The sequence below is a fragment of the Daucus carota genome, chromosome 3 (assembly GCF_001625215.2).
Source record: "Daucus carota subsp. sativus chromosome 3, DH1 v3.0, whole genome shotgun sequence".
NCBI lineage: Eukaryota > Viridiplantae > Streptophyta > Magnoliopsida > Apiales > Apiaceae > Daucus > Daucus carota.
Genome location: NC_030383.2, coordinates 1,845,831 through 1,859,952, shown reverse-complemented (window position 1 = coordinate 1,859,952; position 14,122 = coordinate 1,845,831). Strand labels below are relative to the sequence as shown.

The following is a 14,122-nucleotide window of genomic DNA, read 5'->3' as shown; positions in this document are numbered from 1 at the left end:
TATTAACATTTAGACCATACAAGTGGAATGAACGAATAATATAAAACTGATTTATTGATTCGAAACACGTAACATAAAAAATAAAATAACTACTCGTTGACATCCAGCTTGAAATAGAATTTCTATATTAACATTTAGACGATACAAAGTGGAATGAACGAGTAAACAACTGAAAGAACTTACAAAATCAATGATAATAATAATGGAGTACACAACAGTTGGGCAAGCCATCCAAAAAGGGCCTTTTGTATTGAAAATTCAAAGACCAGCCTGTGTTATATGTCATGGGTCAATTGAGCATAAAAGAAAAAGATAGGTCACGGGTCACAATTCATAGCCCAATATATGTCAGCCCATTATATGTTACTATATATAGATTAATATGTCCCGAAACTTCAATAAAAATAATATATATTAAATTTATGTTGCATCCTGAAAATTATATACTTTAAATATTAGTAAAACACATCTCAAGAACGTTTGAAAAATTTTGTCACATATTTTTTAATTGTGAATGAGGTATCCAAGACCTATGTATATATAATTAATAAGATATATAAACCGGACGTGTGTATATATAATAAATATCAAGTTCGGTTATTCTTATTACTAATTTATGATATAAAATATCACTATGTTTTAAAAATTAAGATACAAAATTATATATAACATTTCCGCGTAATGTGTAGATAGTATACACTTCTTTTCTAAATTATGATGCATGAATTAGTAATTTTTTAGATTACTAAAAATAAGATCATGAATTAGTAACCATGGAATTTTCAGAGTAATTTCTGTATGAAGACCAATGTCATGGGGTCAATTAAGCATAAAAGAAAAGAAAGATATGTTATGGGTCCGATGGCCGGATACATGTCATTCGACGGTCATGTTACTTTCATTTCGTTAAAACTAAAATTATAATATATTTGTATTATATATAGATAAAATTGTTCCGCAATCAAAAATAAGTAATTTATGTCGCAATGCGTCATCAATCAGGATAGTGTACATAGAATTTATGCTGCATCTAGATAAAATCAAAGTTTGACATAAATGTTATTTACATTTTTTTAGCTATTGATGAAATGTATGGACCGAGACCTACGTATGGAAAAATATCATTATTCGATTTTTCTCATTAATAAATTATACGTGGATCGCAGATCACTCGAATTAGAAAATATATATATAATTTATTCGATTGTATTACGTAACACTCTCTCCATCCCATTTTAGTAATTTTTATTTTTTGAAAAAATAACACATATAAAAAAGTTAGTTGAATTGTATATTTCAAGTATTATCCCTATGTATTGCATTAGTTTCACCTATAAGTATAATAAATTCACATTAAAAATGATGATAATAAAAGAATATATTTGAAAATTTGTACATAGATTTACATCGAATATAGAGATGGAAAATTATCATGGGATTAAAAATTTCTTGAAGAAAGACCTGTATTTTGGTATGGAGGGAGTATTAAGTTGGTCTTCTATTATATTAATATTTCATCATTCTTAGAAAATATACAATTAATATATATTTAAACTCAATATTGAATGCAACCGAAAGCAACTGATCTATTTTTTTAAAAGAGTCGCTTTAAGTTATATTTACTGACAAATTGTATAAAAAGAGCTGCATTCGATTGCTTCTAATTGCGAAAATTATTTTCATAAATATTTTTAAACAACAATAAATTTATAAAAACATTGTATTCTTGATAAATCCCTTATCAATGATGGTGATTTAATTGTCTATCATTTTAAGTGAAATGTCGCCGGAGCCCGTCTCTGCGGCCACCTCCGTTTTTGGATTCCGATGACTTTTTTTTTGTGTCACAAGATTCCGATGACTTCTTCACATCATTTATCGATTCCGACAATTTTTTCACATGATTACTAAAAAATACCATAAAAAGTCATCACACCACAAAAATCATCTCAAATAACTACAAAACTACCGCACAATCATCGGTCTTATCACTTCCCTCACACACTATCATCAACTCATCCGAAAATCAACACAAATTGACCGGAAAAAAAATTCATGAACATCAACCACACTAATCATCTAAAATAAATAATATAATATTATTTTATCATGTTATTTAAGAAAACCTAATTTTTTAGAAGTAGTTCAAATAGATAATGTAATTTATAATCCTTATTACTGGATCTAAAGATTCTCATTGGTTTATTCTAAAATGACCATATTGACATAATATTTTTTGATAATTAACATGACGAACTAGATGTAATAAAATTTGTAAAAGCACTATCCTTAAATTTCTTCCCCAAACTTACTATATTGCAATCAAATGTAATAAAATTGAACATCGAATCCAATCGAAAGCAAATGCAATGCAACCAATTACTCAACATTGAATGCAACGGAAAGCAACTTTAATGTTATTAAATTTTTTTAAAGAAGATTGTTTCGGTTTGTATTTAATGACAAGTTTTATAAAAAAAGTTGCATCCGGTTACTTCTAGTTTCGAACATTATTTTCGTAAATATCTTTTAAAAACAACAAATTTGTAAAAAATTTAAGAGAACATAGTATGGTGATTTGATTGTCTACCACTCTCAAGTGAAATGTCACCGGAAGCCTGTCCCCGCGGGCACCTCCATTTTCATTTCGATGACTTCTTGACATCATTTACCGATAACGATAAATTTTTTCACATGATTAATAAAAATATCATAAAATGTCGTCACATCACAAAATATCTCAAATGAATACAAAACTATCACACAGTCATCGGTCTTATCACTTCCCTCGTACACTATCACCAAATCATCCGAAAATCGACACAAATTGATCAAAAAAATTCATCAAACATCAACTGTAATAATCACCTAAAATGAATAATATAATATTATTTTGCCACGTTATTTAAGAAATTCGAACCTTAATTTTTTCAAATGTATTTTAAATAGATAATATAATTTAAAATCCTTATGATTGGATCTAAAGATTCTCATTTATTTATTCTAAAACGATGAAAATACAACCACTATAATATTTTTCGACAATTAATATGCCGAATCAAATATACTCATGGTTTTTGGCCGGGTATTAAACCCGGCTTCTAGGTTTATAAGTTGGAAACACTTATTCCTAACGTTTGTGTAAAAAGTCAAGAAGTATTTATAAGAAGTTGTGAATACTAGTTTTTGTTTCATCACTTCTATCTCTTTCCCAAACAATTTTATCATTCATAAGTCTTGCTTTTTAACTTATACTTATTTTTTTTAATACTTATTTTAAGCACATCCAAACAACTCCACTAAATTTGGTGCTCGAAAAATTCCACCCCCCATCACCGCCTTAAAAATGAGTCCTCCAAGTCTACAATCCGAGGGGCATAAACTTGACATAAGAGAACTGGCATGCACTCAGAAATGAATGGTAAGCATATGAGTCCAAGAGTAGGCCCCTTAACCCCTGCATGGTTCACCCCCTCCAAGCTCCCACCCCAGAGCCCCTAGCCCCACCCACCCCAGCCGCACGTATTATGTTAACAAACACACACCCTTGTATCAAAGAATACTCACCCCCAAGAAATAAATACACACCCAACCTCTCTCGTCACCTTCTCTGATCAGTAGCCGAATACTGACAAATTTCTCATTCTCATCTCCTCTTCTTCTTCTTCAACCCCCCTTTTCTGCCTTCATTTCCTCATACTTTTCACTTCTCTCTCCATCTAGGCTCTGAAGAAAAGAAGTGAAAAAATTTTAAAAAATTATTATAAAAAAAAATATTGGAAAACAAGTGAGGTGTAGGTATGGGGAGGGTGAAGCTTCAGATCAAGAGGATTGAGAACAACACTAATAGGCAGGTGACTTACTCAAAAAGGCGGAACGGGCTCATGAAGAAAGCTTTTGAGATTTCTGTTCTCTGTGAAGTCGATGTTGGACTTCTGATGTTTTCTCCTTCTGGTAGAGTCAGTGTCTTTGCTGGAAACAATAAAAGGTGAGATATATATGTTTGTTTCGGCTTTTAAATCAGATATCGTTTTACAGGTTCTTGAGATTTGTACTCTAACACTTGTCACTGTCTTGATTTGAAGTGATCCTGTGATCTTCTTGTTTGATTATGTTTTTGATGACTCTTTTGTTGTGAAATTAGTATCGAACAGATTATGACAAGGTTTGTGAATCTCCCGGAGCATGAGAAAGGCGTGTAAGAAAAACTGTTGATTGCCCTGTTATTTTTCTTATGAGGAAATTAATTGCTTCTTTCTTCCATTGTTTGCTTTTGGATTTTGTACAAGTGATGCTAATTTTTTTTTTTCTGTGCATCTGTTTCTGTCATGTAATCACACGAAGCATACAAAGCCAGGAGGTAAGTAATCTTGGCTAGCTATACAGTTCATATATGTATATATTGATTTTGATCAAGTATAATCACTAATTATTCTTTTGGTTTGATGATTTTGTAGCATCTCAACAAGCTTATTGCTAAACTCAAAGAAGAAGTAGCAGATCAGAACCGCCAAGAGAGGTTCAGATCCTTATACATCTATTCCATCGTTAACCCATCATTTGTCTATTTTTGTTACAAGTTTCATTTCTTTCGGTATTAGGGTTTAATAACATATATATAGATGCTTTATATTTACCTGCATCTTAATTTGTATGTCCGGTTTCTGTTTGTTCTCTCCGTTGTTCCTCTCGGGTCGATGTAGCAGCTCAGTGAGCACCGACTCCCAACTTGAGGTAATTTAATCGTTTAGTGTTAAAATTTGAGATATAATGAAACCCCCACAAGAAAAGACTTTGAGGATCAGTTCGGAGTTGTATTTACTAATATACTGTGTATGATTCACTGCAGGATCTGCAGGAAGAGCTTAAAGCATCTAAATCTCAGGTGGTCGATATGGAGAAGAGACTAAGGTATACACCAAAATATAGTTATACATTTCAAGCTATTTTTAGATCAAAAGTTTGTTAAAAACGGTTTGTTTGGTAAAAGATCGGAGCTGTCACTGTTTTCTAACCTAGGTTTTCATTTATTTCTCATGCAGTCTTGGTTCACGCGTTGTACCAACTAAAAATAGTGTGTAACGTTTAGGTTTATATATAGCTTACCAAAGTCATTGTCTAATCATTATGTTTGTTGTCCACAGGATTTATGAAGGGGACCTTTCTGAAATTACAACCTTGGATGAAGTCCACTATCGCGAACATCTGCTCGAGGAGGCATTAAAACAAGTTCGGATGAGAAAGGTTTGACTATATATACACTTATCTTTCTTCTATTATAAGTTAATAAGTTAATTACTATTATTAACTAATTTTGTTACTTATTTCAGGAAATGTTGGAGGAACACTATGAATGTCACATCTCTCAACCAAGTACTCAGGTAGCTTCGAAAACGTGTCAATCATTTGTGTATTATACTCATTTTCTTCATCACACGTGGATCATTGTTTGGCGAGATTTTTGGATGACACATATACTAATATTAGTACCCGTGAAACCACATATCTCCAAAGTAATTTATAATTTACAAACTCTTGAAATTTTTTGTCGATAATATAGTATATAATAACAATAAAAATGGTTTTAATATTTTAATGTATAATCACTTTACTATTTCTTAAACTCCATCAATATTATATTATCTTTAAAACTTTTTTTGTGTGTTGTTATTATAAGTATTAATGATATAATAATAAATAAGAATCTTTAAATAATCAATTAGCAAATTAAAAAGTTAAAACTATTAATTTTTTGTTAGAAAAATATAGTATACTTTGTATTATTTATAAACATAATGAAAAAGATTTAATAAATATATGCAAATTAACATGCCAATAAATGGAAGACATTTCCTAAATCAATAACTCCTCTTTGGATAAGTGTTGGCGTGACACAAAGCTAATCACCGTTATTGTTTAAAAGTTTGTGAATAAGCATTCTTTTAACTAAAACATGGGATTAGTATTGTTTATCAATCTTTTTGTGAAGTAAATTATTCTCACATCTGATGTGTTATTCAGGTTCAACTGCACGGTGCAGAGCATATGCATCTTCATGGTTTAGCTCCCAGAGAAGCAAACAATGTGTTTCAGTGGTTCCCTGCACCGAGAGATCCACAACTGCAGGTTCTCAACTTTCTTGATTCAAATGGTCTTCTTCCCCAGCAGAGGTACTTACTTTTCTCAACTAAGTACTTTGCACACACTTAAGAAAAGACTAAACTTGTACTACTAATTGACATTTACATGATTTATCTTTAGAAGAAGATTTTGAGCTTGCTTAATTAGGGTGTATATATCAAGTGTTTTTTGTTCATCATTGGATTGTACTTTGTTGATGACTGATACAAGTCTTATTAATCGATCAGGGAACCAACTCATCATCGCCAAGGGGCTGATAGAATGATGATGCCACCTTTGAACCTCTTGTCTGGAAACATGAATGTGGAGGAACACATGAGTCGTAGCCACAGGAGCAGTGGACTTCGTGATCAAGATGGTGTGAAGATTGAATCCACCAACAATGTTGCTACTATCAATCGTGTTCCTCAAGATCCATCTTCTTCCGGCTATGGACATGGTTTTGATGTCAACCTTAATTCACCATGGGTGAACCATCAGTTCTATCAAGCAGGCAAGAAAATTCTTTCTATACGAAACTTTGCACTTGCTGTTTTCAAAGTTGTTTCTTTTGTTATATATCAAGTATCAACTATTTGGTTCTTATCAAATCTTAGGAAATGATCATGCTCTTCCATCTGAACAGCCAAGGGAGCGCGCTATTCTGGAGCTTTTCCTTTCTCAGTTACACCCTGAGGCATAAGATGATAAGATGCATGCACCATGTCTCTGGCATGGGAAGACTATCTTTAAAGTAGTTCTATCATCTATGTATGTTACTTGTAAACCTTGGAGTTTTTCTGTTCTTGTCTTGGTGACTGTGTTTGCGACCTTGTGACCTTGTGACGTTGCGACCTTGTGACCTTGTGACTTTGCGACTTTGTGACCTTTGTGTGGATGTATGCTTGGATAAGGTTTGACCTTGTTATGACTCTTTTGGGTGTGCTTTTTGTTGTTTCAACTCCTTGCATTGTACATGTTTTATGAATCCAGATATATATTAGTATTCTAGGTATATATGATGAGGATGGCAAATTGGCAATGGGGAGTATCCATCATCAATGCAAAACAGTGAATGGTACCAGACTGAAGTTCTCAGGAGTGTTAGACATGGTTTAAACATTGGCATGTTTTTGGGTTTTTGATCTCTAGAGTTCAAAATATTGCCTGTTATTAAATGTGTTTTTTTTTATCTCTAGACTTTGATTTGGCCTGGTTGTAAGTACAAATTTTTTCCCTCCCTCTTTCCCTGTTCAATATTAGTTAATATAAGGAGCAGATTTTACCTGTACTTTTCTTGAGTAGCCAGATTATATATAAGACTGATAAGATAGACTTTACTTCTAGAGCCACATCTGATCCAACACCAGATTAGGAGGGATTTTGGGTAAACTTATTATTCTCGGGGAAAAATACATAGCATTATTTATTTTACAATAATAAATATTTTGCTTATAAAAAATGATATTTTTATTGATTTGTAAAAAATAAAGACTTGTTTAAAAATTAGACAAGTCAAAGATTTTCTAAATTATTAGATACAGTACTTAGCTGGATTTTTTATCAAGCCCAACATTTTCGGTGTTTCTACGTGTATATATGTATTTCTTTTTATTATATTTTATAATAAGTTTTTTAAAAGAAAAAGATTGTTTATTAGTAAAATCAAATAGAAGATAAATGAATGAAGTGATTAATACACTATTTGATATATTTGAAAAAGGTGTACATTTAATGTTTTAGTTGCAATTTTGTATTCATGATTTTATAATTTGTTTAGTCGTTTTTATTATTTTTGTGTTCTAAATATATTTTAGCACGTATTTTTTTTGGCACTATCAATTTTTTTAATATTTATTAATGTGTTCTTATTCAATAATTTGAATTGTATGTATATATGTACATGAACTTTTTACATTCATGTTCTGTATTATCTTTTATGATTTGTTCTGTTTTATTATTTTCATATTCTATATTTTATATTCTATATAGCAAAAGAGATCTCATAACAGTTAACACTGTAGAAGCCCACCTTTATTATAGAAACACTTCCTCCACATCCATTGGTTCTTCCATAGGGTCATCATGAATTTCCTTGTCCTCAGTATCTAGGATCTTTGGATCAATAATCTGGACGAACCAAGCTTCGATGGAACAGCCTCATTCAGATTGAGAGCTTATAATGGGGGTTTGAATTAAGGTTGAGAATCGGGAATGATAATGGAGGGTATAGGAATGGCCGAACATGACTAATGGGGATGGTATATAATGGTATGAACAACCTAAAAATATTGAGGTTCCCGAATAACTAATCCAAACACTTATGCCAAGGATTGAGGTTCCTGTTCCTGTTAACATTAACCATAAACCGAACATCTTCTTAAATTCCCAAATTCCCTAGCATTGCATTTTCGAGCACCTATGTTTTTAACCACCTGGCCATACTCCTTGATATTGATTGGAGATTTTCTACATCTATGATTTTAATGGCTGCAGGAGCAAGCAAACCATCTTTGTTAGAAGAAAGATGCCATAGAGCACCTTTCCTTAATTACCTTTATTATGAATGTTATTAGCTAGGAGAGGGATATTGTTGCTGCTCCACTTTACCACTAGCTCTGTCCTAGCCTCTTGTTTGATCACCTCCATGACCACTGGAATCATAACATTGTTTCCATTTTGAACCACTGATTTATAATGGCTTAATGGTGACTCTCTGGAGGTGTTGCATCTAGCACCTCCCTCAAACCATGTCTTTGTCAAGATGGTACTGAAATTTTTTGAGAACTCCTGGGGCCTCTAAGGAAGCATTAATCATGTTCTCCATTCAATATCTTGCCATGTACTCTACAGCTCGAGTCATCCCCACCGGAACAAGTGAGAGTCTACAAGTTGAAATTCATGGTAAGAGCTTCCACCGGCCAATTCATCCTCGATAAAGATATGGTCTTGAAACAAACCATATCAACATGTTGCAAAATATGCACCATAATGCCTGTGTAGGACATATCATGTGGTATACCAGATGCATACTGGCTGGAACATGTTGGAAATCGGGGTGGGGGATGGACTCCTCCAGCCCCCCACCACCCCAGGTCCGCCTTTGATAGCAACAACACGAACTTTGACAAGAAGTCAAGGATAGATATTTAATGGGATTTTCTATGGTGTGCACATGAGCACACAATAGTCACTAACTTTCCTGAGAATCGTAAGTTTTGATTGGTAGATGAATACTAAATGTTGATGGCCCTCTGCATGCACACCAATTCCACCAACAAAAACAAGTCATTTTCATGAGAGTTGGTGCTTATTGTGTGCCTTTGGGCACACATTAGAAAGACCGATATTTAATTTATAGTTCAGATCGATTACACAGTCACAAACGTTAAAGCTCCTGTGCCAAATACCTTATATTTCGTTTGATCCAAAAGTTGATGAGAATTATATGAAATGAATAGCAGGTACTTGAATATGATAGGTATATATGCAACTCTTTCCTGTAACGAATTGTTGCACGCGTTAGTATATATATTCTATACCAGAAAATGTTAAGCCCGGGGGAACAAACTGCAAAGTCCAATTATGCAAATTATTCATTACTTTAATGATGGTATAGAATTGTATGCAGAAAAGCAAACCTGGGTTGGCCTAGTGTGCATAAACTAATTATCATGATTATGCGCATTAAGGAAAAACCAGTGCTCCTCTTAATTTATCCATATCAAGTATTAAACATATAATTAGAGATCGTAGAAAACAGTAACTACATGCAACTCATAAAATTAACCTTAAATATTGTGTATTTTTCAGCCACAGAAGTCATCGACAAGATATACAATAATTTATCAGCAAGAGTCATGTCAATATCATTATTCTCAGAATATAAAAGGATTTGGTCAAAAAGAGGAACTGATGATTGCAAGGAGTGTTATCTTTTATGGTGTAAACTCTTATGATCCCTCTGAAATATAGTCTGTGCCATCTATTATGGTGTAACCTTTGATGGTCCATCTGAAAAATGAGTCATTATGAGATTCAGTGGAATTTTTACATATGTTGGTGTAATAGTAGCATGTTTTTTAGGGCCATTCATCAGAGACACTATCAAGGAATAACACTACAAAAGGCAATTTTAACATGCTTCCAAAGCACACCAACACAATCACAACAGAATAAAAGAGCCAAAGCTTTCATGCTTAGCCATATAAGTTGGACTAAGCAGTGACCTTATTTTAGGGCTAAAAAGGAGCTAAGATTGCATAAAAAGGTGTTTATCAAAAGGTTTGGCCTTTATTGTGCACCTAAATTTGTTTTTTGGATTGCACAAAAGTCCCTTGTTTGTGGGAATATGCAAGTAACAAACCCTTTCCTGAATTTGTTATCCCTCCTCTCCTCTCCTCATTTGGTTTCTTAAAACTAAGTGATTAATTTTTTTATCTTCACTTTTTCTCTGTTCTTGCACATTTTGATATCATGCATTTACTCTTGTTTCAGAAGCTGATCTTCTTTGTTTTACTGGTAGCTGCTGAGAAAAATCAGTTGTTATTGGCACATGACAACGGTTCCCAGAACACGATTGTAGTACCAGAGATGAAATCTGTGTCCCGAGATGAAGCATCTAGTCCTGTTATAGGCATAGACCATGCAGTGTCAGAAATGATACAAAGGATTCAAGAAAAGGAACAGAAGCAGCAAAGGGAAACACCTCATTCTTTGAATGAGTTCTTCCCAAACAAAAGAACAGTGCCAGATGCCTCGGACCCTATTCACAACCGTTGATTGAAGATCAGTATACCAACCGCTAGGCACTTTGGTCATTGGTTTCCTGAAAAAACTCTCCGAGGCAGGAGGAAGTGGTTTCATCAACGCGTGATGATTTTTTTTATATAACAAAATATATTTTAAAACAGAATTTCCTGGCTCATGTTGGTTCCTTTCTTCTTCTTTTCTGATTTGTCCTGATGGCGGAAGGGTGTGTGGAGTGGTCTATTTTCAGGTTTTCTGTGTTTATGCAAAATGTCCGCAAGTTATGTATATATTACTATCTTTATAGAATTCTCATATCAATTATCTAATACATTTTGGCTCCAAGGTATCGTTGTGTGTTTCTTCCTCGTTACTGTCCACAGTTGCGGTCATTCACTAGAAAACACAACTACTCAAAAAGCTCTGACTGTGAATTTTGAGTGAGATTTACAGAATGCCTTAAAAACATTTCGGTATGTAGTGCCTGCTTAGATTTGAAACCGGCATCACAAAAATAATTAAGCTGGATAAGTTCAAACCGTAAAGCAACTAACCGGATCCCCAACGAGCCGAGTGGCCTAGTGGCTGTGAGGTTCATAGTAAAATGCTTGGATATAATTTGGTGTTGCGTCTAGTAGGGTAGTCCGTACATGGGGTTAGACAAATAATTTAAGTGTAGGGTGGTCTGCAGGTTGGACCGGGTTTACTTGTCAAAGATTATAACCAGTAAATGAAAAAAGAACGACTAAGGAAAATATTTTTATTCCAACCTGGTTTTTTGGTATGGGTTCAGTTTAATTTACAACACATATGCATAGAAATATGGAATAGTGAGGAAAATGATTTTATTCCGACATGGCTTTTTGGCTTGGATATAGTTTTACGATGCAGATACATCGAATAGTGAGGTTTCAAACTGCAACTCACGAACAAGCACGATTCGCCGTTATATCGATACAACACAACAAGACTTGTGAAGCCACTTATTTAGTCAATAAGTAACCACACACAACTTATTCTAAATACATAGCAAAGCAATTGGATCAAGTAAAACTAAAATCCAGAGTACTGAATAGTGGCAACTCTGGGTTTGCAAATAGCCTCCAAAGGCTTAATTTTAGGAGTACTAAAACCTGGACCCTCAGTCATATCCTCCAGCTCAATTCCAACTCTCTCCCACTCAAAAACCTGAATAAGTCTCCCCAATGCCAATCCAAGCACTCTCTTCCCGAGCCCTGCCCCCGGACACGATCTCCTTCCAGCGCCAAATGGTATCAACATCTCGTCGCCTTCACATTTTATGCATCTCGGGAATAAACTCATTAGGCTTCGTCCATACCTTAGGATCTCTATGAATTGCTCTCAAATTGACTAACAACATTGTTCCACGGGTCACGTTGTAGCCACCAACAGTGCAGTCCGCGGAACATTCATGTGGGATGAGAAATGGAAGCGGTGGATGGAGGCGGAGAGTCTCTGTTATGACATTTTGTAGGTAGCTTAGTTTTGGCAGGTCTTGCTCTTCTAAGAGCCGGTCTTTGGGAACATGAGTCTCTATCTCGGATCGAACCTTTTCAATTGATTCGGGGTGGTTGAGGAGGAGGGCCATTGCCCATTCCAGGGTTAAAGATAACGTATCGGTCCCTGCTATCAGTAACACCTATACAATCCATCCACAAAGATCAAACATGTAAATGATTAATGGATAGATCAATAATTCACGAATCTTCAATTCAATCTCCACATGCAGCAAAGGCCCGACCAATTTCACGAAATTATTATAAGAAAACAAACATTACTGGACCTCTGATTTTTAAACTGACTATCAGTTGGAGCTCTGCCAAGACAGCTGTACCGTGATTAAAAATTCAAGATTTCAGCTAAGTTTAACTGTTTAAGTTACTCAACAAACTACTGTCTGTTCATAAGCACGCACTAACAACCACTTTTTAGTTACGTGATGGTTTTCTATCTGTTCTAATTTCATTAATAATGATAACCCTGTATGCACAAAAATCTTCACCAATCAAAATCTTTCACCTAAGTAAAAAGTAGTTGTCAGTGAAATGCAAGAATCAAATAGTAGAATGCAGTTACCAGTATAATGCCTTTGATGATCTTATCAGGATAATTTTCAGGCTCCGAATCTTGCAACAACAGCAAGTGATCGACCATGTTTTTCTTCTTCCAATTCTTCCGATGCTCTGTCCTATCTTCATCATCATCACTATCATCAACCAAACGATCCCCGCGTCTCTTATCAATTAAATCCTGCAGGAAAACATCAAGCCTTCTCATGATATCCTTCATTTTCTTTTCCACCCCTCCGTAATCAAACCATCTTAAAACCGGAAATAAATCTCCCACATTCGAGTTGACACTAATATCCAGCATTTCCCTCATAACATATCTGACATTCCTCGCCTCCTCAGCATCCTCCACATTTTCTCCATAATACCTCCTCCCTCCAATCGTCATCGACAATATATTGAACGCAAGCTCATTAAACGTCGTCTTGAGTTCCACCTTTTCGCCACCACCCTGACATTTTTTCACGAGCTGATTAATCAGTAACATTATTTCATTATCTCTAATATCCGTAAAAAATGCTATACGATTCGGGGAGAATATCTCCAGAGCCGCGAGGCGCCTCAGGTTACGCCAAAGATCTCCATAAGGCGCCACCGTCATTGTGGTGAAGTCGTAGCTGAGGTGTATGGTGGCCATTGAAACAGGCCTGTTGGCGAAGACGGTGTCGTTTCTCGTGAAGCATTCTTCGATTGCAGAAGGGGAGCAGATGACGAGGACTTTCTTGAGGCCGAAGCGAAGTAAAAGAATGTCTCCGTACTTTGAGGAGAGAGTCTCTAGGGTTTGGTGCAGAGGCTCTTTGATGAGATGAAGATGGCCTAATAGAGGTAGTGAGCGAGGGCTTGGGGGATTGTTCTTGTTCTTCTTTTGTTGGTTTTTTACAAGGAGGTATAAGAAGAAAATGAAGAAGATGAAGCACCAGTAGGCTGCTACCATTTTTGTCTAACTTGAAACTCAAGTGTTCTTTAACACTAGGATCTTTAGGTCTTATTTAAGCAAGTATTATGTTGACTGGACACTGGAGTAGCCAGCGGGGCCAAAGGCCGTGGCTGAAAGTTTGGCAAGTATCGTAAATAAGGGGTTGTTTTGACAATGCTAATTAAAATCAACTGTTTATTGTCCCGGAAAATATTTGAGACAATTTGGGGTGACATAACATTATTTA

General features: G+C 34.7%; 1 protein-coding gene and 1 pseudogene across 3 annotated transcripts; one reads left to right on the top strand and one right to left on the bottom strand.

The window, feature by feature from the left end:
• The first annotated feature begins 3,461 nt into the window (after positions 1 to 3,461).
• LOC108213089 (agamous-like MADS-box protein AGL104) lies at positions 3,462 to 7,038 on the top strand. 3 transcript variants are annotated; one of them, XM_017384831.2, is made up of 11 exons: positions 3,462 to 3,988; positions 4,145 to 4,198; positions 4,345 to 4,360; positions 4,458 to 4,519; positions 4,704 to 4,734; positions 4,850 to 4,911; positions 5,145 to 5,244; positions 5,331 to 5,381; positions 6,022 to 6,170; positions 6,369 to 6,634; positions 6,767 to 7,038. In XM_017384831.2, exons 1-11 carry the CDS (start codon positions 3,801 to 3,803, stop codon positions 6,814 to 6,816), a joined length of 1,029 nt encoding a protein of 342 aa, XP_017240320.1. In that variant the 5' UTR covers positions 3,462 to 3,800; the 3' UTR covers positions 6,817 to 7,038. The 3 variants fall into 3 exon arrangements, with proteins under 3 accessions (XP_017240320.1, XP_017240318.1, XP_017240319.1); XM_017384829.2 differs by having other exon boundaries at positions 3,464 to 3,988; positions 6,738 to 7,038; XM_017384830.2 differs by having other exon boundaries at positions 3,465 to 3,988; positions 4,707 to 4,734; positions 6,738 to 7,038.
• A 4,754-nt stretch (positions 7,039 to 11,792) lies between these two features.
• Positions 11,793 to 13,996, bottom strand: LOC108211905 (cytochrome P450 81Q32-like; annotated as a pseudogene).
• Positions 13,997 to 14,122: the final 126 nt, after the last annotated feature.

Bases quoted from the DNA above. Each gene is read 5' to 3' on its own strand.
- LOC108213089 (XM_017384829.2), top strand. From the start codon at position 3,801: ATGGGGAGGGTGAAGCTTCAGATCAAGAGGATTGAGAACAACACTAAT. The intron at 3,989-4,144 runs GTGAGATATATA...TTGTGAAATTAG, and splicing joins TTTGCTGGAAACAATAAAAG to TATCGAACAGATTATGACAA. The intron at 6,171-6,368 runs GTACTTACTTTT...TTAATCGATCAG, and splicing joins GGTCTTCTTCCCCAGCAGAG to GGAACCAACTCATCATCGCC.